This window comes from Daldinia childiae (genome assembly GCF_008694065.1).
Source record: "Daldinia childiae strain JS-1345 chromosome Unknown Scaffold4, whole genome shotgun sequence".
NCBI lineage: Eukaryota > Fungi > Ascomycota > Sordariomycetes > Xylariales > Hypoxylaceae > Daldinia > Daldinia childiae.
In genome coordinates this window covers 1,996,592-2,021,589 of record NW_022984645.1, presented here as the reverse complement: position 1 = coordinate 2,021,589, position 24,998 = coordinate 1,996,592, and the positions used below count along the sequence as shown (strand labels likewise).

Sequence of the window (24,998 nt, the reverse complement as noted above, 5' to 3'; positions counted from 1 at the left end):
GTCGATACCGATCGGAGTTGCCCATGATGAAGGGAGCTCTACTTACCGCAGCTGTGCTGCTAGGTTCCGCCCAGGCCGGCGGCGTCCACAAGATGAAGCTCAAGAAGATTCCTCTGGCTGAGCAACTGGTTCGTATTTCCCTTAGCTAGCTGACGCGACATAGTATTAATGATTTATAATAGGAGAGCATCCCGATTGAGCAGCAAATGCGCGGTCTTGGACAGAAGTACATGGGTGCTCGACCTGAAACTCAGAGCCAGGCCGTATTCCAAGATACATCCATCCATATGGATAAGGACCATCCTGTTCCCATCTCCAACTTCATGAATGCTCAATGTATGTGTATCTATCTTCGCGCGCGGAATTTCTTTGAGTCCAGTTGCTAATAAATATGGCTAGACTTTTCTGAGATCAGCATCGGCACTCCCCCCCAAGATTTCAAAGTCATTCTTGACACCGGTAGCTCCAACCTCTGGGTCCCCTCATCATCCTGCGGTAGTATCGCTTGCTACCTCCACTCCAAGTACGACTCGTCCTCTTCTTCGACGTACAAGCAAAATGGCACTGAGTTCGAGATTCGTTACGGATCTGGCAGCTTGAGCGGTTTCGTATCTCAAGATACCTTGACTATTGGTGACCTTACGGTTAAGAACCAAGATTTTGCCGAGGCTACGAGTGAGCCTGGTTTGGCTTTTGCCTTTGGTCGATTTGATGGCATTCTCGGATTAGGCTTTGACCGCCTCTCCGTGAACGGCATCGTTCCTCCATTCTACCAGTTGGTTAACCAGAAGTTGATTGATGATGCCGTCTTTGCCTTCTATCTCAGCAGCGAGAATGGAGATGATGCCTCGGAGGTTGTTTTCGGTGGCGTCGACAAGGATCACTACACTGGTAAGATCACTGAGATCCCGTTACGCCGCAAGGCTTACTGGGAGGTCGACTTCGATTCCATTTCTTTCGGTGACGAGACTGCTGAGCTTGAGAACACCGGAGTTATCCTTGACACCGGCACTTCCCTTATTGCCCTTCCTTCCGATCTTGCTGAGCTACTCAACAAGGAGATTGGCGCTAAGAAGAGCTTCAACGGCCAGTACACTGTCGACTGCTCTGTCCGTGACTCGCTTCCTGACATCAGCTTCAAGCTAAGCGGTTACGACTTCGCTATTGGACCTTACGACTACATTCTCGAGGTTCAGGGCAGCTGTATCTCTACCTTCATGGGCATGGACTTCCCTGCTCCTGTTGGCCCTCTTGCCATTCTCGGTGACGCATTCCTCCGAAGATGGTACTCTATCTATGACCTTGGAAAGGGCACTGTTGGACTAGCTAAGGCCAAATAGATGCAGTCTAACAGGGATTGAAAGGGGATGTATGAATGACCTCGCGGGGCTAATGAGACGTAACATGGAAATTGAACTGGCTAAACCATAATTCGAGGGCGATAACGGTTTTAAGTGCATTTCGAACCGGTTCCTGACCTGGGAACTTTTTTTTCTTTGGGTATTGCCGTTGAAACTTGGTCATTGAGCATGATGAGACGTCGTCTCCGTTGTAAATTACATACCTACAGCACGTATTCGTTTAGCATGCCACTATTTTCATACTGTTTTTGCCAACTCTAACAGTGTCTTATTCGTCTAATGATTTGTTCGTCCAGTAAACTTTTTATCGAATTAATTATTGGTGTATAGGCGAGTATCTCTGAAGTTCGTCTAGTAGTATTTGGGAACACGTTCATTTTCATACACAACCTACCTACATGTAGGTATGTATCTGTATAGGGTACCTACATTCGGCGGTGTGCATTATGTACATGCTAATAGTCTGATCTATCTTTAAATGAGTGGTGCTACTACTGGACGCGAAATTCTTCATATCCCTATTTGTAAATAGATGACCAAAGAAACCCTCGTCCTCAACATTGTAACATCTCGTTGTCAAAAGATAAAAGCATGTTTACCAAGTGGAAGGATTCTGTAGAAATTGCTTACTCGAGGAATTCGTAGTTGGAGTTAATGAAGTACGCATGTAGTAAGGTCGTATGCATCTTTTCCGGTCCGAGCAAGACTTACATGTTAGAAATGCCCGAGCGAGTTGCGGTAGCAATCCTATACTCAGTATCGTATGAAATAAATACGAGATGTAATATATACTTGCAGACCCCGTGTGACTATAATTATAAAATTTATCATAATAATCCAATGCCCATGATTTTAATTGTGTTTGTTCTCCTCAACAAGAAAAATACGCTTGTACCTATGTATACTCAGGTACTTTGTCAATCACGTGTGGATGATAATTGGTGGCTCGTGCTAATGGGGCTAATACATAATAGGCCTAGCTTAGACCCATAGCGTGGACCATCATTTGCAGGCAAGTCAGGACAGACAGATTCATTTCATTGTCGCAGCCTCTTCCCTCCCTCTCAAAAAGTGATAAATGCAGTTTCGAGGAAGAAAATTGCTAAACTAAAATTGCGTGCATTCAATAGCATATCCATTTTAAACCGATTCCTTAATATCGCCGAATGGTTTTTTCGTGGTGGACTTGGTTTAAAAAAAACTTTTGTTACTTTTTTCTGTTCTTATTACATACTTCCATCTATTAGTTTACCGGATGGTGCGTCCTGTCCATTCAGCCATTTCTACTGCCCTTGCAAGAATTTTGTGGTCCTATTCTAGGTACCTCCTTACCTACGGGAATACCTGCTGAAGTCAAGTGCAGTAGGGGCAGTTTCTAGTACCTGACGACCTGGTCTTGCCTTGGGTCCTTTTTTGGGGGGGTCCAAAAGTCTGGGAGGTCGCGGTCGCACCAGCAAGCAACCACAAAATTCCAAGTCCCTTTCAATCGCGACCGACAGGCCGTGCAGCGCGACGGAGCCGCCAATTTCTTAGCAAGCCCATCGACATCAACCGCCGCATCTTGCATACGACAGACGGCAACAATAAAAATAAAATAAAATTTACATTACAACTAGGCAAAAATGGCCTCGCCAGCCATAGCACTCCCCAACGGCCTCACTGCGCCTATGCAGCTCAGCAACAACAACAGCAATAGTAATAACAATAACACCACCGACGTCGACATCAATTCCAATGCTAATAGTCCCGATACTGGGGCTGATTCCGATGTCAATACCGCGCAATCTATCGCTAGTAGCTCCATCAAGCGCAAACGCGAATCCTCAGATGTTGGCGAGAAACCACCAAATGGTCTTACCATTGATCGCATCACTCCTACAGCAACTAATGATGCTGCTCCTCTTCCAAGCGCGACAAAGGTTGACCAGCCTACAATACGTAATTACTATGAAGTTCTTCAAAGGTATATAATGTTTCTCTGCCCTACGCAGCCGTAAATATTCTTTCCGAATCATATGCGCATTTCCCCCCCACACGATTTCTTTCTCCACGCGTAATAGATAAATGTATTCCAGTGCTCACTATTCGCGATTTATAGGCTTGACCCAACACCCTCTGTTCTCAAACGCCCCCTTCCCGACCCTGAAGATTCCGGTGAACCCCAAGCAAAACGAAAGAAGCCTGACGATGAAACACCGTTACTTTCTATTGCCGACAAGGTAGCTCGAGAACATTATGATGACCTTGTTAATGTCATTACCGACGTCAAAACCGCTATCATCGACCACCTAGCCGAGCTACGAAATATACAACCTGGACAAGACGCCAAAGTAAACGACGAAGCAATTGCTAAGGTTATCGAATTCAAGCGACAGGCCTATAACATTTTCAAGCGGGAGTTATCATATCCTTATAACCCCCGCGTTTCTGATGTGCTCCACGATCTCAATCTGATCAACGATTTGCAGTCGAATGCCAGTGGAAACACGGTGCTAACGATTATTGGAGAGCCCATGAGGGGGAAGCCTCTGTACTCGAGTCTGCAACAGCCTATCCTCGAACGCGACGGTGCAGAAACGACTATTCGATCATTGAGGGAAGATGGCTTACCTAGCGGCGTTAAAATTGCTAAGGCCATACCTTACACCTTTTCTTCCGCCATTGAGAAGGACAAGAAATCTAAGACGTTAGGGGAGCTATTCCCAGCTCCGCGCAACCTGCCGTCGCTTCAACCCCCTAAGGCACCAAAGAGCACCACCAAAGGGGTCCAGGTCGGCTGGCATCGCCCTGAATTGACTGAGAAGTCTAAGTACCGAGCCGGGTCGTACTTTAGTCAGTCCATATCTACTGGACGTTGGCTAGATTACAGCAATGCCGCCCCTCCCTCACAAATCATGACAAAGCAACGCGAGCGCGCTCTAAGCCTGGCTGGAAACAAGCCATCTTCCTCAGACCTCGAGATGTCCGAGATGGAAGCCCTATTCCGTGGCGCATTCTCCAGTTTTGCCCCCTCGAAGGACGATTCGGCTGCCATGATCTCGTCGGGTTTAATTAGCCACACCATGTGGTGGCAAAAAGTAGGAAGACGTAGCTTCGATCGTTTAATAGAGACCGAACTACCGGAAGACACCCCCGAGGAAACAGAAGATGTCACTACTGCCCCCGCTGAGGAGATAGACGAAGAACTAATCAAGGAGGCTCTAGAAAATTGGGATGATTCTATGGTGGACCCCAGCCTTGAACAGGCCTGTTGTCCAAAGAAATCTGATGAGGAGAAAGATGTTGATGACATCCTTCAAGACGTATCTGACATGATCCAAACATTGGTATCATACCAGAAGAATCGCAATTTAACCCTTCCGACCGCATCCAGTCAGAGTCGATATGCGGCGGATCCGTCTCACAGCGATATGCTCACTAACGGAACACCGGTGCAACCCGGCGAAGAAGAGACGGCTACTTACCAGGCCCTAAAAGCACAATTAGCTCTTGTTATTCAAATGCTCCCGCCTTATGCCGTTGCACGCCTAAACTCGGATAAGCTGGATGAATTGAACATATCAACCAAGATTGAAGTTCGTACCGATGAATATCAAGGTCTAATGGAGGAAGACGAGGCAGCTGCTCGTGCCAGAGCTGCACAGGCTCCCGTAAATCCCCGGCCAGTCGTGCATCGCTCTTCAAGTTCTTCGAACAACTTGCAGTATAGTCAACAGTATCACGCCAACCGTGCCCCGATGCCCAACCCACCGTTTTACGGCACGCAAACACCGATACGACCCCCTCAGCCTACGATACAAAGGCCACCCCAGTCAATGCCGGCCGCTTATCCCCAGCGGCCCCCATCAAACACGGGCTACCGGCCTCCTAATCATTATCCCAATACCGGTTATCCTCAACAATTCAACAAACCTCCACCATTCCCACAGCCCGGTCCTTACGGAGGCACGCCGACACAAGCTCGGCCCCCATTCCAACCCATGCCCGGCTATCCTAACATGGGTAGCCAAACACCCCAAGCTCGTTTCCCTCCATACCCACCGGCCGCTCAAACACCTAATTATCATCCTCAACCTTATCAGCCACAACATCCACCTCAGCAGCATGGTACTCCAACGCACCAACCGTATAGCCAATATGTAAATGGGGCAGTTGGCGTCCCTCAAAGGACGGCATCCCCGCATATCTCCCACCAACCATCGCAACACCAGCCTATCCCTCACCACCCGGGGTATAACCAGGCTGCAACACCTACAAGGCAACCATATGGCAGTCAGCCAAACATAGGCAATGATCCATCAAGACGTTTCTATCCCCCAGCTGGCTCGCCTGCGGTACCAAATAACCAGCTCAACCAGCACGGGCAGCAGAATTCAAATCCCCAAACTCCGGGTACCTCGTCATTCCATACGTCCCTCAACCCCCACCAGGTCCAGCAAGCCATGGACCAAGCCAAAGCTCGCTTTGATGCGACCAAGAGTGCTCAGAGGACGAATGAGGGTATTAGAAATTCGATGTCCGGTCAAGGACAGGTTGGTGCACCAGTTGGCTTAGGTGGTATTGGTCTGGGAGGGGATCCAGCAAGGTTAGCAGCAGTTAGAGCAGGTGTGCCTAACTATCCAGCCTCTAGCCAAAGCCCTAAACACATGCCTGTAGTTAATGGCAGCCCCGCGATGGGACCTGCAGTTCCGACGGCAAATGGTGGCCAGCCAGCTCCCGGTAGAGAAGCCTAGAAACCTTCTATACCACAAATTCACCATCGTTATGTGGCAGATACTATATTACGCCAACCCATCTATGGCGCGGGTAGTGTTTACTCGCATAACCCGCCAAGGGCTAGCGTCCCAGCATCGAGACCCGATTTGGAAACCAGACGAGTTAGCGAGAACATGTCCAGATAAAAGTCGTATTGGCGTTGGTTCTTGATCATCAAGGTTGCATATTGAATTAGGAAGCAGCCGCAGCTCCTAAACAGAGGGGTGATGTAATGGAGTATGAGGAGCGCAGGTGACGATGCTCTTCCACAGTAGAAAAAGGCATCGAGTTCTTCTGCTTAGAACGAAAGGACTAAGAACGGGTGTTTCCCTTGTTCTCTTCCCCCTGATTCGTTGGCCTCCCTTTAGAATGGTTGTCAACGCTGGAGAAACGGAGTTAGCGAAGTGGAAATACGGAGGATTCCCCCTTAGGGCAAATGGACGGGTAGGAAATACGTAGACGGCTTCATTAATATTTTTTGTTGCGTTCCTTCCGCCTCTCGGGATAGAAAAGCTTCATCTTGTTTCGTGTGCGTTTCTCCCCTGCCGCCCATCTAGCAGATAGGCGTGCATTTCGATACAAGCAAGGTTTATCGTCGCCGCCACTTTGTTGTGCTATGGTGCGCTGCGTAGCCTTCGTGTATAAAACAGTATTGTAGAGATGTCAGGTAGTTGATAAGTAGAGGGTTGAGATAATTCAAAGGTTGACGTAGCTGACTTAATCGATGATGATATATTTTACTGATTAAATTTGTCTTGTGCTGTGATACTAGTAGGTCTGTGTTGTTGTAGTGTTTCTGGTTTGAAGCGGTTTCGCTATTGAAGATATATTGGTTACCTGTCATGGTGGGGATCCCGCTGTCGTGGAGGTTATCATGTTGTTGTAAGTATTAAATAGGCAGTGTAAGACCTTTGCTGATTTCTCCCCGGGTTCTAGTGCGCAGCTTCTAGGACTTGTGGCGGGGGGTGGGGCTCAACTGTGTGGTGTTGTTGACCAGGAAAGTTGAGGATGGTACAGAGAACTTAATAAACCTGTATCTGAGAAGAAGCTATCGCCGGTTTCAGCGGCGAGTAGATAAGTAGTCGTGGTTTGTCGAAATTGCAGAATCGTTCATGGCGATATGATCTATCTTCAAGGGAGTAAATGCCTTTGTCAAGTAGGTAGATAACTACCCAGTTAGGTTGGTTAGGAAGGAGTTGTGATAGCGTTTGGGAGAAGAGAGTGAAAGAAAAATTGTGAGAGGGGAATGGATTAAGAAGATGAAATACTTAAATGGGGTTGGAGGGTAAACAATACGGGGCTAGTCGGGGGAAAGAGGGAGGAGGAGGTAACTCTAGCAATGGACTCGATGGACTCGACTGGCTGGAATATTACTCGGAGCTTAGTTCCATAAAAAGTGACAAGCTTTGCTTGTCCACCTTGAGGATACCGCAGTGACGAGGAAGTCCCCTCATAGATATCAATCGAATCCTATTTTAGTTTATTTCCGCCGTACGAGGGTTGACTGTTTTAGTAGTTTGTATTAGCCCGCTAACTATTCACCGAGTCAACGAAGTTCAAACTCGGAGAATATAATAGCGCTTCTATGGCTAGCTTTATTTATCTATTCTCTAGTAAATATACACGAAAACTGACTCTATTCCTAGGTCCGCTGGTGACCACACTGGCCATCTGATTACGAACCAGCCCGAAAGCTGTGTACAACCAACGCTATATCCGTGCGGACCTCCTATCCACTCAACCATAACAGATGCAATTCTAAGGCTATAAAGAAGTCTTATCTTCAGATCTTATATGAGCTATGCTCATTCCCCTGAGCGTATATATTGACGTTGATCCAAATAGGTTGGTGTTCGGAAACTGAAATACATCATACGCCTTGGCGAGTAAACGAACGCGGGGTGTATCGAAATCCGGAACACGATAGCTATGTTAACGATATGGTAAGCATATGTTCTCCAAGAAATTATTTAACAAGTATGATATAGAATAACAAGTTAGGTAACGAGAGACACATACTTCCAGGTGGACGTGATATAGTCCCCGAAGGTAACACGCTGACGGACCCTGCTTGAAATATCGGCTTCTGCCGGTGTCGAAACCGTGCCCCAAAACATAGCTGCGGGTTTTGCGATATCCGCTACGATCTCCTTGAGGCAGAAGTCCGAGGGGGGAGCAAACACGAACGTCTTGTCGTCGATCTCGGCGAGTCCGCCTGCTCCATATTGACCTACGACGGAGAAACCATTTTTGAATAGGACTGCCGCGCAGTTAGGGGTATAGTTAACGTCCTGCGCGAAAATTTGTATTTGACGGCCAAATCGCTTGAACAGTATCTCGGCGACGGTAACTACAGCCGCATGCCTTAACATAGCAAGACTCAGCATGCCGGGGTTCTCATCACCGCTACGCGGGGCGATAAAGTTGCCGAGTCCGATGCATACAATCTTGTTGATATATGGCGGTAACGGAAGTCTCATGAAGGTCGAGTAAAAGTGCTGCCCTATCGGGTTTTCATCCCAGGTATCTTGGCATTGGGTAAATAGTTCTTTCTGTTCGTCAAGGTCCTTGGGTACGAAGGTGTATGTTGTCTTCTCGCTAATGGTCATAGGGCTGTATGGCATCCCTTCGGGCCGCGTTACAGGCGGAAAAGCCATAGCTCGGTAACCATGAAAATCGACCTTGTATAAACGCCTATTCGAGCATGTTAGTCTACTCGAAAGGAAGCATAAATTTGTGAAGCTTCGGACCCCATATCCTTTTGAGCAGTATAATTCCCTCGTCCGGCATAGAGCGAGGTGCGCACTATGCCGCCATTGCCTGCAATCATATTTTCTATGCCGAGGAGCTTCTCTTTAGTCCACAGTCTAACTCCCGCTTCGTACTTTTCAATGACCTCACGTTGGAGCTTGAGTTCCTCATCCGACCACCTTTTGAATATGGGAAGCTGTGGGACAGCCTTGGCTAGTATGTCCGTACTAGACATTGTACCCTCAGAACAGGTGCTGGAATCTTCACTAATTTCACAGGTATCCCATTCATGCACGGATGGGTTTTCACTGTCGTTCAGAGGGCCAGCTTTTGACTCCGTAAGGCCCGTTGAGCTTGAGGTACGTTGAGAGCTGTTACTGTCGCCATCACCGCCGCTGGGTTCACTCTTAACCGGGATTACAACGCTGGGTTTCTATTCCAATGACTCGGACAGTGGGTCAGACAAAAGTTCAAGTTGTAATTCAGACGTTAGTGAACATGACGACGCCGATTGACTGCGGCTCAACTTTCTTTTTAAATCCCCAAACTTCTGGCGCATACTGTAAGTCTTCGAGATAAATCTTAGACATTGCAGATGCAACGGATCGAAATTGGAGGTCTGAGTGCCAGCATCGACACGTCCTGGGGTGTTCATTGGCATTTTGAAGTAAAACAATAGAAGTAAAAAAAAAAAAAAAAACTTTTTGAGGACTTGATCCGATTTTCAAAAGATGTGTAAATAGTCTAGTTTAAGAACCTGTTAGAAAGAAATATCCCAACATCCACGGATTAATCGAAGTGGTATTAATCTGGAAAGATAATGTGATGTTAATGGAAAGTCTGAGGGCACATAGAAGTGGATTTAAAAGTGCACCTGAATCTCGTTTCATTTTGTAGTGCAACTTCCTTTAGAGTTGGTCAACATCTCGAGATGTTGAACAGGATCGATGGGCGTAGTAGCTTATTTATAGGATATGAGGTATGTTCATATGAAGGCAGTACTTCCTTGTAGTTTCCTGTAAACGCGTATCGCGATTAGGTGTCGTTATTGAGAAAGCACCAGAATCTAACATAGACTTATCTCATAGTTATCCTAACGTTGAATAGTTTAGTATAATTTTCAAGTTTTTCAATTACTTAGAATTAATGGCAATACCTTGTCCGTCCACTTGTGCATAATGCGTCATAGATGTACCTACAACTATCTCCCGAAGAGTTAAGTCTATCTAACTGCCCAGGTGCTCGGAACTCAAGGTAACACAGCGTATGCAATAAGAAATGAAAAGGACGTTGCAGTTAAGATTCGGTCAAATGCATAACTCCAAAAGTCTTCTTCCTGTTTTGGAAGGTTTATAGTGGATTATCTCATACGTCACAGCGTTTAGTTTCGGTATGCTTCTAAGCCATTGACCATACATTATATAAAAGCCAGGGGATATTTAATCCACAACTTCTGACACTGAAATAAAGTCGTTTCAGCGTAGGCAGGATAGAAGATGCACACGTTTATATTATCATCAGCCATCAAAACGAAACATATTTGCGTTCTTTAAAGTTCCCGCGTTGACGATCTCCCCGTAGTTTAAATACCGGAGAAAAAAAGGGAGAAATGATACATCTCTCTACAGCAAGATTTCAGATAAATATGTGGAGTAGATTGCGTGTACGCCGAAACATTATCTCTCGTCTTTAAAAGCCTGAAATACATTAACCTACCTCAGATAGATCATAGCATATTAATAGATATGATCCTTCTTCCTAGGAACTTCTTTCTCCGGCTGTTAACCTTGACTGATTAAACAGATCCCCTTTAATATTTAATGGCCGGTAGGCTCACTCAGAAGATCCTAGGCCATCTGGGCCCCCTATTAAGCGGCGATTCCAGTAACAACACAGCATCTTCACCTGTCCACTGGAAAGTCGGCACTAATGAGACTATCTTACACCCCGCAGGCGGGACATACCCTCGCCTGTGCCGGCTCTCAGACGGTGATTTATTATGTTTAACAACGGGATTCCAAGGCCCCGGCCGTCGCGAACACGTCCTCCAAGTTTCACGCAGTGTGGATGGCGGTCGCACCTTTAGCCCGCATGGAGAAGTCACCCGCGGAATAGGCGATATTGACAACGGCTTCTTAATCGAAGTGCCAGCTTCGGCCCCCGGGAATAGTGGACCGGTTGTTCTCGCCGCATTCCGGAACCACGACCGCAAGCCCGGCAGCCGACCCTCGCATTTCCGCATCGTGAGTACTAATCCCAATTAAGACTCCATTAAACCTTTTTTTTCGTCTTATTATTTTTATCATCGTAATGAAACACCTTCTGACCCATCGTAGACGGTATGCCGCAGCGAAGACGGCGGGCGTTCGTGGAGATTCGCCTCCCAGGCCGTGGAGCAGAGCGCAGCCAGCAGTCATGGTTTAGGATTATGGGAGCCGTTTATGCGACTTGGCGGCAAGGACGGGCAGGAAATACAACTTACATTTTCGCGCGAGCTAGCGCACAATGACCAGGAAACCTTCCGCGTAGATTCTAGAGACGGAGGGGCGACTTGGAGCGGCCCGCCTCGGTGTCTGCGCTGCCATCCGTCGCATGAGAATCTACGCGACGGCATGCAGGGCATTGTAAGCGTGCGCGACACAGGAGGTGTGGCGGCGAATGGACAACAGCAGGACGTCAATGCGCTTGTTGTAGTATTTGAGACCACGAGACATGGCACATTCAGCGTTGAATACGCTGTTTCATACGATGAAGGACTCACGTGGGGATCGAGAGGCGTGGTGTACCGCCCTAAACCTGGTCGCAATGCGGGCGCGCCGCAGATCGAGCGCTACGGAGATCAAGGAATGGCTGTCGTGTTTATGTCAGATGAGGAGGCGGATGTACCATCATGGCCCGGAAAAGCTGCCATAAAAACAGTATTCGCTGAGGGTTTAGAAGGAGGCATGATACGTTGGGGCCAGCCCGTGCTTATCCATAAAGCACCTTCTTTCTGGCCCTCGATCATCAGTCTTGGCCAAGATGAACTTTTGGCTGTCTACGAGCATGGAGGAAGACCTCTCGGGAAACGCATACAAAGAGGCTAATGGGTCGATTAGGGCGTGTGGTGGTAAAGACAAATTGTTTGATTGAGATATTTTTAGATAGAGAAGAACCTCTCATAACTAATCAACTGGCCAATACTAATCAATACTAAGTATATCATACCAGGCGGAAGAGGAGTGGTCGAGTTGGTTACTATTCTCTTGCTTACCTTTTTAGGCCCAAGAGGTTCTTCGTCTCTATGGCCTATTATCACTACTCTTGTATCGTCATGCGGACGAGTTTACCTTTAGATTTGAATGTGTAACGAAGGAGTACTGCAGTGGGTAAGGACTTGACGGATTGGTATATCTGAATACTGAGTTACGAAAGTTGCCCATTATTCTATCTTATGAGTGTAGTGTTATATATTGGCGTCTTCTCCTTTACTACCGTCGTTACTATTGACTTACTATAGCTTATTTTCATGGACGGGTAACCCACTCATTCAGATAAGTGATCAGCCTGATATACTCTTCTGCCAGTAACTTACAGGGAACTCATACATTGGCTTAGAAGGCGCGTGGTATTTTCGTATGTTTGAAGCTTGTATGGAAAAGTACCATAAACATGGACTGAGTGGTGTTCTTAAGTATCCCTTAGGTAGCTTTCCTTCCTACCTACCTACCTACGTATAAAGGTACGCAGGACATTTGATATCTAGTCTGAGCTTGCTTCGCTTATGCTCTCACGATATACCCTTCTCAGTTCAAACAGGACTTCGATGGCAATAAGGAATATGATGATCCACTCCAGCCGGTGGCCGTACTTTTCGCTAACCATCTCTCTTAAGACACTTACGTTCTCAAACCCGTAGTCAATCTTCTTATTTAGAATCCCAATACGTTGCCGTATATCTAGAACAGTACTGATCTGGTTGTAATAATTCTCTAGGTTCGACTCGGAATCCCAGAACATATCGGGGAGCTGGTCTGTTATGTCGGAGTAGTGGTTTAACTGCGATCTCAAGCTAAGGAGCTTGCCAGTCATCTTCAAGACGGCGCTGCGCTTCAGCTTATGCTCGAAGCCTCCCTCAAGAAAGTCAAGACTATTCTTAGAGTTTTCAAAATAGTCAATAGCTTGGTTTTCGAGCATTGCTAGCTTAGGACTCCTAGCTAGGCCGCTCGAGAAGGCGATTTTGGCAAGGGTCGTATCTAATCTGTGATTCTCTAGCTCTTGTGCCCTTGTGCCCAGGACAACAACTTCACCCCTCATATAACTAGTGTCGCGAGATTCATCCGGTATGAATTCGAGCTCTTCCATCTCGAGGCGATTAAGATGGGGCAGCTGGGCGGCTCGAATCAGCTGCTTAGTGGCAAGGGTCATGAGGGCGTCGGTGGGTACGGACCAAGCCACCACGGTTCCTGAGGGGAAGACAAATATGTCCCCATTATTGATACCCCTCGCATGTACAACACCGGTAGGGTCGAATTCGGTACCGTCGGGATCTAGTTCGAATGCGTGAAAGCGCAATATTTCCTGTACAGCTTCCATATCGAAAGATTGGGCAACGCATATAGAGGTTATAGTTCGACGGTAGTCCATCTCAGAATCGGTGTTATCCTTCCTCGGAATAGTGGTGCGCTGAGGCGGTTTGGTAGTAAGTCCTAAGCGCAAAGTCTTCGCCGCCGAGACACGAACGGGTTTGCGCTTGGGGGCCGGGGTTCGGTTTTGTTGTTGTGTTTCCGAATTGTTGGCAGTGTCATCTTCCAATGATGTAGAAACGCCATCTTTTGTAGAATTCGCAAGCAACTGATTTGAAGTAAAGAAACTACGCTTTCGCGGTAGAGAGGCGAAGGTGGTTTGGTGGAAGCATCGTTGTGGTCTTGGGAGAGGGGCTACTGTATGCAGTCCTCGAAATGTGGAAGCTATTACTTTTTGCAATGAGGGTCGCATGGTTAAATTAATTGGGCCATCGAATGTGGATTAATAGCCCACGAATATATTTTCAATCAACTTCAGTGGGATGTAAATGTTTATCGTGGATTCAAATAATTGAATGATTTTATTTTATTATCTTACATTGATAACCTTGATAACCTTGATAGCCTTGATAGCGCAACCTTTAAAGCTCACGCTAAGGACATCAGCTAGCCAGGGGAATACTTCGGTACGTATTGCCTTGTACCTTTAGATATAGGTGCATCTAATCGATAAGAGTTTTTGGAAGATGAATGTCCAAATATTCTAATTCTATTCTAAAATATATTCACAAGGATACCTATCTCAACTACTCTAACTCCTCAATATCTTATTATCATGTTTACAAGACTACGGTGACGCGAATAGCAACATGTCGGACTTACTAGACCATCTACTACGTGGAGTCTATAAGTCACATGTAGGTACTCATTCGGATTCGAGAGTACCACAGAGCGGCCAGACAACTTCTACATTTCCAACAATTATCTCTGCATAGTTGAGAGAGGTAGGCAGTCTGTCAGCTTAAGCAAGCTCAAGTTCTTAATACCTAGGTACCTAAAATATTGGCATAATGTCTGCCTTGCCTGTGGTGTCGTTAGCCAAGTCTGGAGCCAAGTCTGGCTCTATTTTGTCATCTCAACCGACTTGGAGTCAAACGCTTTCGCGATTGACTAGCTCGAGACGGCATCGTTATCCTCGGCTACGAACATCTCCTAGTCGTATAATTGCCCTGTGGATGCGTAGCAAGACTGAGAGGCAAAAGAAGTCATATCATCCAGCCTTTCAATTCGCCGCTCAACAGCGGACCGATCGATTACCCCTATTGATGTTACAAGCCTGGATGGCAAATCAAGATATTAAGAATGAGCCTGAATTATTCAAGTCTATAAACTCCATCACTTCGTCTGAGTGGGCTGACCGCTTCCAGAGCTTGGCTACCAGAGGTTGGTCGAAGGAAGACGTAAATCATTGGATATGGATACTATCTGGGGAGAACGGCGACGTTCGCGTTCAACGTTTGATTTCAACTGAAAATCCTAAACCTATTTTTCTTACCACGCTTATGTCACGTAGTAACGAGACATTTCGCCAAGCGACATCTTTATTATCCCTGATGGAATATATATTGAAACACTATATCAATATTGGATCTCCATCATTGGATAACAATGGAGCCCTATCCGGGCGTGAAATGAACCCTACAATAACCCAATTTTTGCTACTACTTCGCCGTCTTATTAACCATGTTCAAAGATCATGGCCCAGATTAATTGTCACGGTCTCACGGTTCACGATGGACTACATTCAAGCACTACCCTCCGATGACTATCATGGTAAATGTGAAGTCTTCAATTCGGCTTTGCAATTGTTTAAGCGACCGGCTGCAAACCAACCAGTCGCAAATATGGAATTCAATTGGAGAGCGCAGAGGCTCCTGCTAGCTATGTCCGATAATATGGACAGCCCCTTAATCATTAACAAAGCTAGCTATAGAGCTATCCGAGAGGTTATGATTGGGCTAAAGAAGTCAAAAACGGAGAAAGCAGTTGCTGTAAGATACTCGAAATCCTGGCCGCCATATCGGCAAGATTTTGATGGATTTGATGCGAAAAGAACGGTAGAAGATGACTACTCGAGAAGCGTAAAGGCTGGCGTTCTCATGAAGGAATCTGGGTATCATGATGACAAGTACGATCAGGCACTTGGTGTTCTTGGTGGGTTAGGCTGTGATTCTCCTACCGTGCAGACTCGCAGTCTTGCACCAAAAGAGTGGAAAGGTGAAGAACAAGATCGAAACATATATTCGCGCTGGGCTACGATGATACGCGCAACCCGCAACCGCCAGGAGGCATGGAAAGTTTTCAACGACCTTGCTTTCGAAACAGGCAAACCTCCTAACACCCAAGTTTACGCCGAGATGTTTATGAAGCTACAAGCTCGCCTCATCCCCGAAACCTCAACTTCCTTGCCAGGCGAAACCCGAGAAAACTTTCCAATCCATGACGCCAATTATAGTGAATACGAGCTAGCTAGGCTTTCACCCCCTACAGTTAGCGAGTTATATGATCAAATGATCAGTCAAGGTGTAAAACCGGAGGGTTACTGTCTTAATACTTTGCTGAGCAACGCCAGCTCCCTCCAAGAGGGGACTCGCTTTCTTCGTGACAGTGGCATTAACCCTGCTAGTATCAACGCGCTGGGTGTTTTTAAACAACCATCTTATGAGGCACTACGACGAATCCCTCTGTTAGTTTTTAAGAGCTATGTACAACTTCTTTGTAGATTGCAGCCTAATCGTCAGGGTCAAGAAAAGCTCCATCTTGAACAACTTTTTCGCATCCGACATGCTATTAACCTCGTCAAGTTTCGACTAAGACCGGGAACTACCGAAGGCTCTACTTTTCGACCGCCTTGGGCTATCATTTTAAGGACACTAGCGCGACCACACGTATGCGTGATAAATGGCACGCAGGCGAGCAATGATGCGGCGGCTCTATCGATGTCTATGGATGTTATCCCATCCGTACAGAAAACAGCAGGACTAGACCCGGATATTTTTTTATATATATGTCGTACGGTCCAAAAAGCGGCTGTATCCCGACTGGAATCTCGAGATCCATCAGCAATCGAAAACAGTACGATTGAGATTCCTTTAATACATCATTCTTATGATGTACTAGAAAAATTAAGGTCGCTATTCTCTCAACTCACTATGCCGATAGGGATATCCAGAACAGAGTCTAAGAGGCTCGAAGTACCTCAGTTTATACATAACGTAGGCCCTGCTCATCTTCACGCATATATGCGCGCTCTAGCTTTCCTAGAGGACATAGCTACGATGAAAGAACTGTTACAGTGGATATTAACACAAAGGGCTTATGTTGACGAAGAAGCTGAGAGGATAGAAAGTCGTGGGTATGCACTGATAGCGAAGACGCTATGCGCCTTTCAAGCTTTTGCCGGTCCGAGTCTTACGCATAAAGAGAAGGAAGATCTGATATCCCGGATGGAAAATACTACAGATACCAGAGGCTCATGGAGATGGCCAACACCGGAAGAGGTCGACACCTATGTACAGTCCGATTTACGGGGCGGTTCATGGAGACTTCAGCAGAGGATTTTAGCCAAGCTGTGGCATAAATCCTCACAGGAGGAGAGTGAAAAGGAAATGGGCTAAATATCCACATAAATAAATGTACAGTATCAATATTAAAAATACCCTATCATGATATATATCAACATACTATATTTCTGCTTAGAGTTACGTTGTATAAGAACAATACTGTTGCTCATAAACTAGTCTCTAACTTTTAACTTATACTCCGCTGTTTAGATGTCGTTCTCAAACAATACTACTACGAATAGAAGTATATAATAACCACTACATCCGTGGTTACGAATTAATTTCAAACCGAAGACATCACCAAAAAATTGCAATTAGCATTTTCGTGAATACTTACATAAAATACCATAACTACTAATATCTTAAGAAAGAACCTTTATTGGGAATAAACATCCTTTAAAACGCAACCATGAGTGATAGATATACGAGCTATCCGATTGTTTACCCCCACTTTCCTGGTGGCCATGGAGGAGTGAACAACTCAACACGCACGCAAATGTTTGGTAACCCAATTCCATATCGTCCTGGTGTTGAAACGCCTTTAGGACAATTGCTTTCAACGCATGCGAGCCTGAGGAACGTACACCTATCAGAACTATCTTTCCGTAATCCGATGGAGGAACGAAGTTTACTAGGAGTACCGAATAGGCTGGCTCTACAATCCAGCCAGGACTCCGACACGGAAACCCTGTTCTCCGACCCAGGGGGACTCTTCCGAAGAGCTGTTATACGAAGTGCTTTCGTCCAAGCCCGCAATGTCAGCGACAAAGAAGAGAGTCCGTCCGAGGAAGGTAGAGCAAGCCAGAAATCCGACAATGACACGGGTGTTATAACTCGTAGCGGTATTACCTTATACGGCGAAGTCCGCGACCTTTTTGAACATGAACCTGATCCCGAGGTGTTGGAGCCCGAAGTACATGTTATCATAAAATGTCCAATTTGTTCGGAAAAACTTAGATTCTTCCATCCAACTAATCCTGATAGGTTCCCTGATTCCTTGAATGGTGGGGAGCAGCTTACTGTCCTCGCTTGTGGACACATGATAGGCATTCATTGTCTGCTAGGATGGATGACGGAATGTGCTCAGAGGGGACGTGAACCTACTTGCCCCATGTGCCGCTTTAATTTGCTACATCCTCTTCGTGTCTGCAGACATGTCATAGGTTTTGGTATGGTTACATTAGGGGAGCCCCTCCCGCCATTGACTATACCAGAAGGAGGCAGGGTACCTGCTATGTGCAAACCATGTTACCGTGATGCACATGAGCGAGTTTATGATAGGACAGTATGGGGATTATGATAGGGCAGCGTTGAGATTCTAGCAATAGATAGGTATGTACCATTAGATAAAGTTATTTAAATCTAGTAGTATCTCAAGTGAGATATTTATTAGTTAATTCCTATCATGACCTCTTTTACATGATTACCTGTATCAAATATAGTGAATTATCAAGGACTAAGGAGTCGTTTATAATAATATTGTTGTTGTCTTTCAACTAAATAGTTAAAAGAATGATAGACTCTTACACGTCAAAATGTATACAAATTTATTGTAACTCTTTCTCCGATATAGCTCTTCGCTTGTGGAATCGAAATGGAATGTGGTAATTTCACTGACACTTCGAAGCTTTCCGAAAGTGGGTAGATGATCTTGAGTTAGGTACTTAGCCCAGTGTTGATGTATTGGTATTCACAGACGCTGTACTTATATGTAACGAAACATATTCTATTATACTTAGGGTTAGCTGCCTAAGTTTAAACTCGTAGGGGTTTAACAATAGACCTTTTTTATTGACTACGTATTAAAGAGGACACTCACATCTCTCACGCCTCGCTTCATCGCCACTGGCTTCCCATCCTCGTATTCTATTCCGGCCTCTCCACCGTCGCCGGAAAGTCCCGACATCTTTCGTTGTAATTCAGCATCTATTTCTGCCATAGTCTTCTTCTTTCCTTGGCTCTTAATTGTTGTCGCGCTTGCTCGGTCTATTGAAATTGAATTTTGCTTTTGTTCTTGATACTGTGAATGGGATTGAGAACTGGCCGATCGCTGACCGAAAGTGAGCAATCTGGACAGTGGAAACACCAGGGAACTCCGAGCTCCGAGTAGACGCATTTTTAAATTAATAATAATAAATTAAAGAACAATTTCTCGATTATACGTGTTGAAATAGTATTATACTTGTTTTATATATTTATAAGGCAGAGTAGTTCTTAAACTACCTTGATGATGAATACTGTTCCTGGTACACATTCATCCATATGACGACATGTATTCTATATTCTTTCTATATTCTTTTCACGTCATTAAGCGGGTCCAACCCCTATTCTAAGAATTTATGCCATACATCTATTCATATCATACTACTGTATAAATACATATATCAGGAGCGGTTAAATACATACCCCCTGACCTGGCAACCCTTCATCTACAACCACTATCACGAAAGGAACAAGATGATATCAAATCAAATATAAAATAATCAAGCATATAAAGTACCATATATCAAATGTGCCTTTGGGGTTAAGCTGGGATTTTATTACTTTATGGAAGATACTATTCCATCTAAAGTCCAGTCCATGCTTTTATGTTATGCACATCCCAGTCTAATATTAATAGCCTCGATCATCATGTGCTTCAACAAAGGAGACTGCAATGGCGACTAGTCGTATCAATGGGCCGAATAAGCCAAATGTGCTCAAGTTGTAAGCGTTACTATTTTGTCACCATTATAAGCGGTATGGAGATAAGTAGATGAAGCGATTATGGAGAGAAACCCGGCGGAGGAGCGCAAGGGTCGACGCCAAAGTAGACATAGACTTCCCTCCAGTTTTGAGTATCGAGCTCAGACAAGTCCGTTCGGGTCTTCTCTCGCGCAATCGACTGGCGCGCAGACTCGGCTTGGCAACGAAAGCTTCCAAAGCGCCACTCCTGACGAGTGTACAAGCTGTTAATAGACAATGTCAGGACGGCCTCTAGCTCATAGTTGAATTTAGACCGGAAGAAGGCGTGTAGGAACCGCTCGTTCACGATGCAGTTAGGGCCTTCGATGTGTAGGACGCGACAGTGCGGGCTTGGGTCGCGCGGTGCCGATCTAATACGGTTCATCTTAATCTTAGGAACATAGCCTTCAACTGAAAATTCGCCTGCCTCTGACTTAGCGAGAAGATTGTCGACGCCAGAACGGTCGAAGAAGACTAGCTTAGACGCCGAGGTTGTATGAGGAGCTCGCTGTCTGAATCGGTTAGTAGACTCGCTGGGCGGGTTGATGACTGCGGCAAATATCTTCCCGCAGTTGCGGATAGCGCCTAGGAGCATCTGATGAGTGCACTTAGGCGGAAGATTAGTTAACCAGAGCGAAGTGCTTTCGTTCTCGGGTACATTTGCGGATTGATTAGAGGGCAGGAAAATATTGCCTCCGTAGTTCTCCGATATACCAGTGATGGCGAGCTGTTGATCCCGTACGCTTGGAGGGACTTGGTTTCTAGCGAGCCAGGAATTCCCTTGACCCATAGGAATATATCCTCCGTTAGTTCCCCAACCTCCCCCACTCGATGGTGTACTGAAGAACCGGGATGTAGATATTGGGTGGATCGACGGGGATGGGAAGACTGGATCGAAGTATGTAAGTCCTTGGTTGGCTGTATTATCTTCTAGCCAGAAAGAGCGGCTGTTATTATGATCTGGAGGATGAGTTCCAAAAGTAGGAGCGGTCGAACTAATCAAGCCATTTTGAAACCAGGGAGACGAAGGCGTTTCCGCACGCGCGCCATACGAACAGCGCCCGTATTGAGAAGACGCCTCGCTAGAGGAGGCATTTTGGTAGTTATCGGAAGCGTTGATGTATCGCATTGTGGATGAAGACAAGTTGGAGTTTAAAAATACGTGTGGAGGAGCGTGTTGCCTAGTTAGTAAACTCTTAGTTAGTATTCGTATATAAATAACTATCCCAGAAGATAGAGAAGGGCCGTAGGATAAGTAGCTGTAGGCGAATTGATGGGTGTCATGGCGGTGCCGGTGTTAGGTATAAGGACTTTAGAATAGTTTAGAGATATACTCCAATGTTGGATCATTTGGTAGATAGGCCTAGTAATGTTGAAAAATCATTGATGAAATTACAATGAAATTAATTTAAGTTAGTCTTGGAGGTATTGGGTCTTGGTGTTGTTGTTATTGATGATGTATTAGATATTGATGGAAGATGTGTTGGATTAGGCTATTGGAAAGTAGGAAATATTTAAAACCTTCCTACCTTCTATTGGCAAATGTTGTATGTGTTACTGATGTTGTGTATTGTGTAGAGATGGTTTGTGGAAGTTGAAGTTTGAATGCGTTGAGAAATATCTGGAAGGGGGATTAAATAAGTTTTTTTGTGGTTGCTGTAGCTGAGAGTTGTGTCTTCCTCGGGGCTGAATCGACTTTTATTTGTGCCTAAGGAAAATTACTGTTACCACGACGATCAATGTGAAAAGGCTTGGGTATCCGTATTTTCGTGAAGTAACTAAAGTAACAGTTTCTACGCAGCAGGCAACTACCTTAGAGGCTGGGGGCAACTGAAAGTAAGGAACTGGGCAATGAACTTATCATGGAGACCAAATAGATGCCTAATTGGCAACCTAATGAACCCTTTAAATTTTCTAAGACAGCCTTTCCATTACTACCAATACAAGATGAATGGACTTAATTGCATCAAAGACAAGTGATTTCACCATCAGAGTCGAGAGCATCTTCTTACAGTGAAAACATTATTTATAATAAAACAATCTGCGAGTTGAACTTATATAAGGAAAAAAAGGAAAATAAAGACAGAAACCATGATATCTGTGCTATATGAACCATCATATTATGTATCTAGCGGAGCCCCTGAAGTCACACAGCACACACCGAGTAACGGTGAGGGTCTTGTCAAGTACCCCCTATTTAGACTAAGAGTAGAGAAATCATCTACTGGGTATCGATAAGGTATAGCTGCATCGAAGAAGCCCTTATAAAGAGACTCATTGGACCAAGAGTGAAACCTAGTGCTGGGAATAGATATAATAGAAGACCAAACTAGTGGATAAAGGCTAAGACCACTGACCAAGTATAAAGGGAACAGTTTGAAATTAATGAGGTAGGCAAATAGTTGCGATACTTAAACTCGGTTTCGATTTTACTTGACTTGACAGGTAGTAATGTTGCGGAACTGATGGTAATAGAAGCGCAATGTGAAAAATCACAAGTATTATGCTAAGGTATCTCTAGCTAGACCTATTGAAATATAACTCAAACAGGCATAAAAAAACAAACCGAACAACTTCACATAGGTTATAACTAATAAATATGATTAGATTTATCATATTGAAGAAACTCCAAAATAGAATAGGCCTTGTGATGACAAGGCAGTCTTCTAACTGTACTTGATATGGCAAGACTCACCTCATTTCAAGGGGAGCACTTTGGCCCAACCATTGACATCCATACGATGGCTATAGAATCTCTCACATGCAAGTATAAGACCTCGGGAACTTAACATGCTGTTAACTACTGCAACTACTTTTCTAAGGGAATTAATTTGCTTATCGTATTGACACGCATGATCATCGTAGTCGAGTAGTCAATCCACTCCTCACGGGTAACTCTGCAAGGGGACCTCTTCATCAACATATCGAAGGATGGAGCTGTCACGAGCTCGACGGGATGCTGAACTTCAGGTTCACAGCTGACAGCTAACTCAAATTTGACAAACTTCATCAAAATATTGAAATGTGATAATAATAAATAGGCACCTATTGAGTTGCAACTCGAAGCCTCGAATTTCCATGCAAAACCTGGAACGCACCATCCGAATTTCCCATTCATGCGCCCATCTTCGTACACAAAAGGAACAAAAAACTGTCCCGTATATACATATCGTAACTCTTCTTCCCCTTCTTACAGTTTCATACCCGACATCTTAGCGACTCTTAAGCTCTGTCTCATGCTGAGGTCAAGCATAATCTCTTCGCTACCACCAGGAATAGCGTACGCGCGTACGTCGCGGTACAATCGCTCGACCTTGCCGCCTTGGCCACCTCGCGAGTAACTCAGACCACCAAAAATTTGGCTGGCCTCGCGCGCACAGAACTCAAAGGTGAGCGTGCTCTGGGCCTTGAGACCAGCGATAGGTCCACCGAGTCTGAGCATAGCCTCTGTCTCGCCCATCTTCTGGCATTGATAGATAAGGTTCTCTAGCCAATTGTAAGAGGCCTCGATCTGCCTCGCCATATGCGCTAGCTTCATGCGGATCACAGGGTGCTCGATCAACTTCTTGCCAAACGTTCGTCGCTTGTTCGCGTATTTGACGGATTCCTCGTAGCAGACACGGGAGAAGCGCAGGCATTGGATGATGATACCCATACGTTCGTGGTTGAAGTTGGTCATAATGACTGGATTCAAAATTAGTAACCCTAATCAGGAATTGATGTTGAGGCTTGCTTACCCTTGAAACCCTGGTTCTCCTTGCCAATGAGGTTCTCAACAGGCACCTTAACATCTTCGAAAGTGATGTACGTAGTACCAGACGACCATACACCCTGGCAGTCCATCCGTCTTGTGCTTACACCACCGAAGTCACGCTCGATAAGGAGTAAGGAGACACCGGTCATACCCTCGCCACCTGTCCGTACGGCGACAGTGAAGTAATCACACCAGATACCATTCGTAATCCATTTCTTTTCACCGTTAACAATGTAATGTTTTCCGTCTTCGCTCAGTTTGGCTTCGCAAGTTAGGTTAGCAACATCACTTCCCGCGTCGGGTTCCGTAATTGCTAAGCAAATCCGCTTCTCTCCCGTAAGAAGTCCAGGTAGAATGCGGTCTTTCAGGGCCTTCTTGCCGAACTTGACGAGTGGCGGGCAACCAATACCGAAGCCACCGAGAATGTTCCAGACGAAGCCGCCAGATCCGACACGTGATAGTTCATCAGTGACGACCAATTCATGGAACAGATCCCATTGTTCCGGTGCTACCGACTTCACAGTATTTTTCGTGTACTCTTTAGGGTAATGTACACCTAGCAGGCCAGCAAGATAACCACGACGACCTGCCTCGAGGAAGATCTCGCGTGGAACCTCTTTCTTTTCGTCCCATTCTGTAACATTCGGCTCGATATCGCGTTCGACCCATTCGCGAATTTCGGCTCGGAGAGCGACGTGGGATTCGTTGAAATAAGGAGAGTGGAACTACGAGCAAATAATTAGCAAGGATAATTGAGACATTCAACTGGGCTAAGGCGAAGACATACACCCTGGTACCAACTGGGATCCGCAAATGGAATAAGAGCACCGAATGGTTCCAGCGCCTCAGTCTCTTGTTGCGCAGTAGAGGGAACAACGGCTTTCTTAGTCTCCTTCGTCGGCTGAGGAGCAGCGTAGGTCTTGGAAGGCTCTGGTGTTGGTTCGGACTTGGGCTTGGTATCTAACGAGCCGATTTGGAGTGATGGCTTGTACTTCTTGAGAATACCCTCATTATGATATTTCCAAAATTGCTTGGACGCGTCCTTTCCAGCAACTCGGGTTAGGATCTTCTTCCCACCTATACGGCAATGAGACTATGGTTAGCTATTTTGACTTGAGCCTGTTTGATTTAGATAAATGCATTGCGCTGAGCTCTCAACATCCCGGGAGTCGCATCGTGATGATGTAAAATAATCTAAAGAGGTCAAGTGAGGACATACCAGGGTGATCATCTTGAAATTTAGTTAGGTCGTAGACATCGTCATCGACAACGATCCATAGAGAATCGCCTTTGTTATGCGACGCGACGTCGCTCTTGGAAAATGTCTTGGACATACTGAAGGAAAACTCTGGGTATATAGAAATAGAATATCTATTTGGAATTATAGCAGTAACGTAAAATGGGTAAAAGTACAAGTGAGGAAAAAGGAAAGATATCTTTTAAAGGGAAGAGGAATTAAAAAGTTAGGTATGTTTGGCGCGAAGCCATTCTAATAGCTTTAAAGGCTCGGCGATTAGACTTTCTT

General features: G+C 45.5%; 8 protein-coding genes across 8 annotated transcripts; 3 read left to right on the top strand and 5 right to left on the bottom strand.

Moving 5' to 3' along the window:
* Nucleotides 1-26: 26 nt before the first annotated feature.
* GL218_04861 (Vacuolar protease A) lies at nt 27-1,340 on the top strand (the record flags this gene model as incomplete). Its single annotated transcript, XM_033581491.1, has 3 exons — nt 27-128; nt 183-336; nt 400-1,340. 3 exons carry the CDS (start codon nt 27-29, stop codon nt 1,338-1,340), a joined length of 1,197 nt encoding a protein of 398 aa, XP_033435361.1.
* Nucleotides 1,341-2,983: 1,643 nt separating this feature from the next.
* Nucleotides 2,984-6,094, top strand: GL218_04860 (uncharacterized protein; the record flags this gene model as incomplete). Its single annotated transcript, XM_033581490.1, has 2 exons — nt 2,984-3,324; nt 3,460-6,094. The coding sequence occupies 2 exons, from the start codon at nt 2,984-2,986 to the stop codon at nt 6,092-6,094; spliced, it is 2,976 nt and encodes a 991-aa protein (XP_033435121.1).
* A 2,019-nt stretch (nt 6,095-8,113) lies between these two features.
* GL218_04859 (uncharacterized protein) lies at nt 8,114-9,102 on the bottom strand (the record flags this gene model as incomplete). Its single annotated transcript, XM_033581489.1, has 2 exons — nt 8,114-8,810; nt 8,867-9,102. The coding sequence occupies 2 exons, from the start codon at nt 9,100-9,102 to the stop codon at nt 8,114-8,116; spliced, it is 933 nt and encodes a 310-aa protein (XP_033435520.1).
* Nucleotides 9,103-10,687: 1,585 nt separating this feature from the next.
* GL218_04858 (uncharacterized protein) lies at nt 10,688-11,953 on the top strand (the record flags this gene model as incomplete). Its single annotated transcript, XM_033581488.1, has 2 exons — nt 10,688-11,110; nt 11,204-11,953. 2 exons carry the CDS (start codon nt 10,688-10,690, stop codon nt 11,951-11,953), a joined length of 1,173 nt encoding a protein of 390 aa, XP_033435521.1.
* Nucleotides 11,954-12,608: 655 nt separating this feature from the next.
* On the bottom strand, nt 12,609-13,844 carry GL218_04857 (Required for meiotic nuclear division protein 1 like protein; the record flags this gene model as incomplete). The annotated part of the gene is made up of 1 exon (XM_033581487.1): nt 12,609-13,844. One exon carries the CDS (start codon nt 13,842-13,844, stop codon nt 12,609-12,611), a length of 1,236 nt encoding a protein of 411 aa, XP_033435524.1.
* Nucleotides 13,845-18,700: 4,856 nt separating this feature from the next.
* On the bottom strand, nt 18,701-19,111 carry GL218_04856 (uncharacterized protein; the record flags this gene model as incomplete). Its single annotated transcript, XM_033581486.1, has 2 exons — nt 18,701-18,721; nt 18,815-19,111. The coding sequence occupies 2 exons, from the start codon at nt 19,109-19,111 to the stop codon at nt 18,701-18,703; spliced, it is 318 nt and encodes a 105-aa protein (XP_033435190.1).
* Nucleotides 19,112-19,759: 648 nt separating this feature from the next.
* GL218_04855 (uncharacterized protein) lies at nt 19,760-20,509 on the bottom strand (the record flags this gene model as incomplete). Its single annotated transcript, XM_033581485.1, has 1 exon — nt 19,760-20,509. The coding sequence occupies one exon, from the start codon at nt 20,507-20,509 to the stop codon at nt 19,760-19,762; it is 750 nt and encodes a 249-aa protein (XP_033435191.1).
* Nucleotides 20,510-22,909: 2,400 nt separating this feature from the next.
* Nucleotides 22,910-24,807, bottom strand: GL218_04854 (Acyl-CoA dehydrogenase; the record flags this gene model as incomplete). Its single annotated transcript, XM_033581484.1, has 4 exons — nt 22,910-23,403; nt 23,457-24,198; nt 24,261-24,550; nt 24,693-24,807. 4 exons carry the CDS (start codon nt 24,805-24,807, stop codon nt 22,910-22,912), a joined length of 1,641 nt encoding a protein of 546 aa, XP_033435192.1.
* Nucleotides 24,808-24,998: the final 191 nt, after the last annotated feature.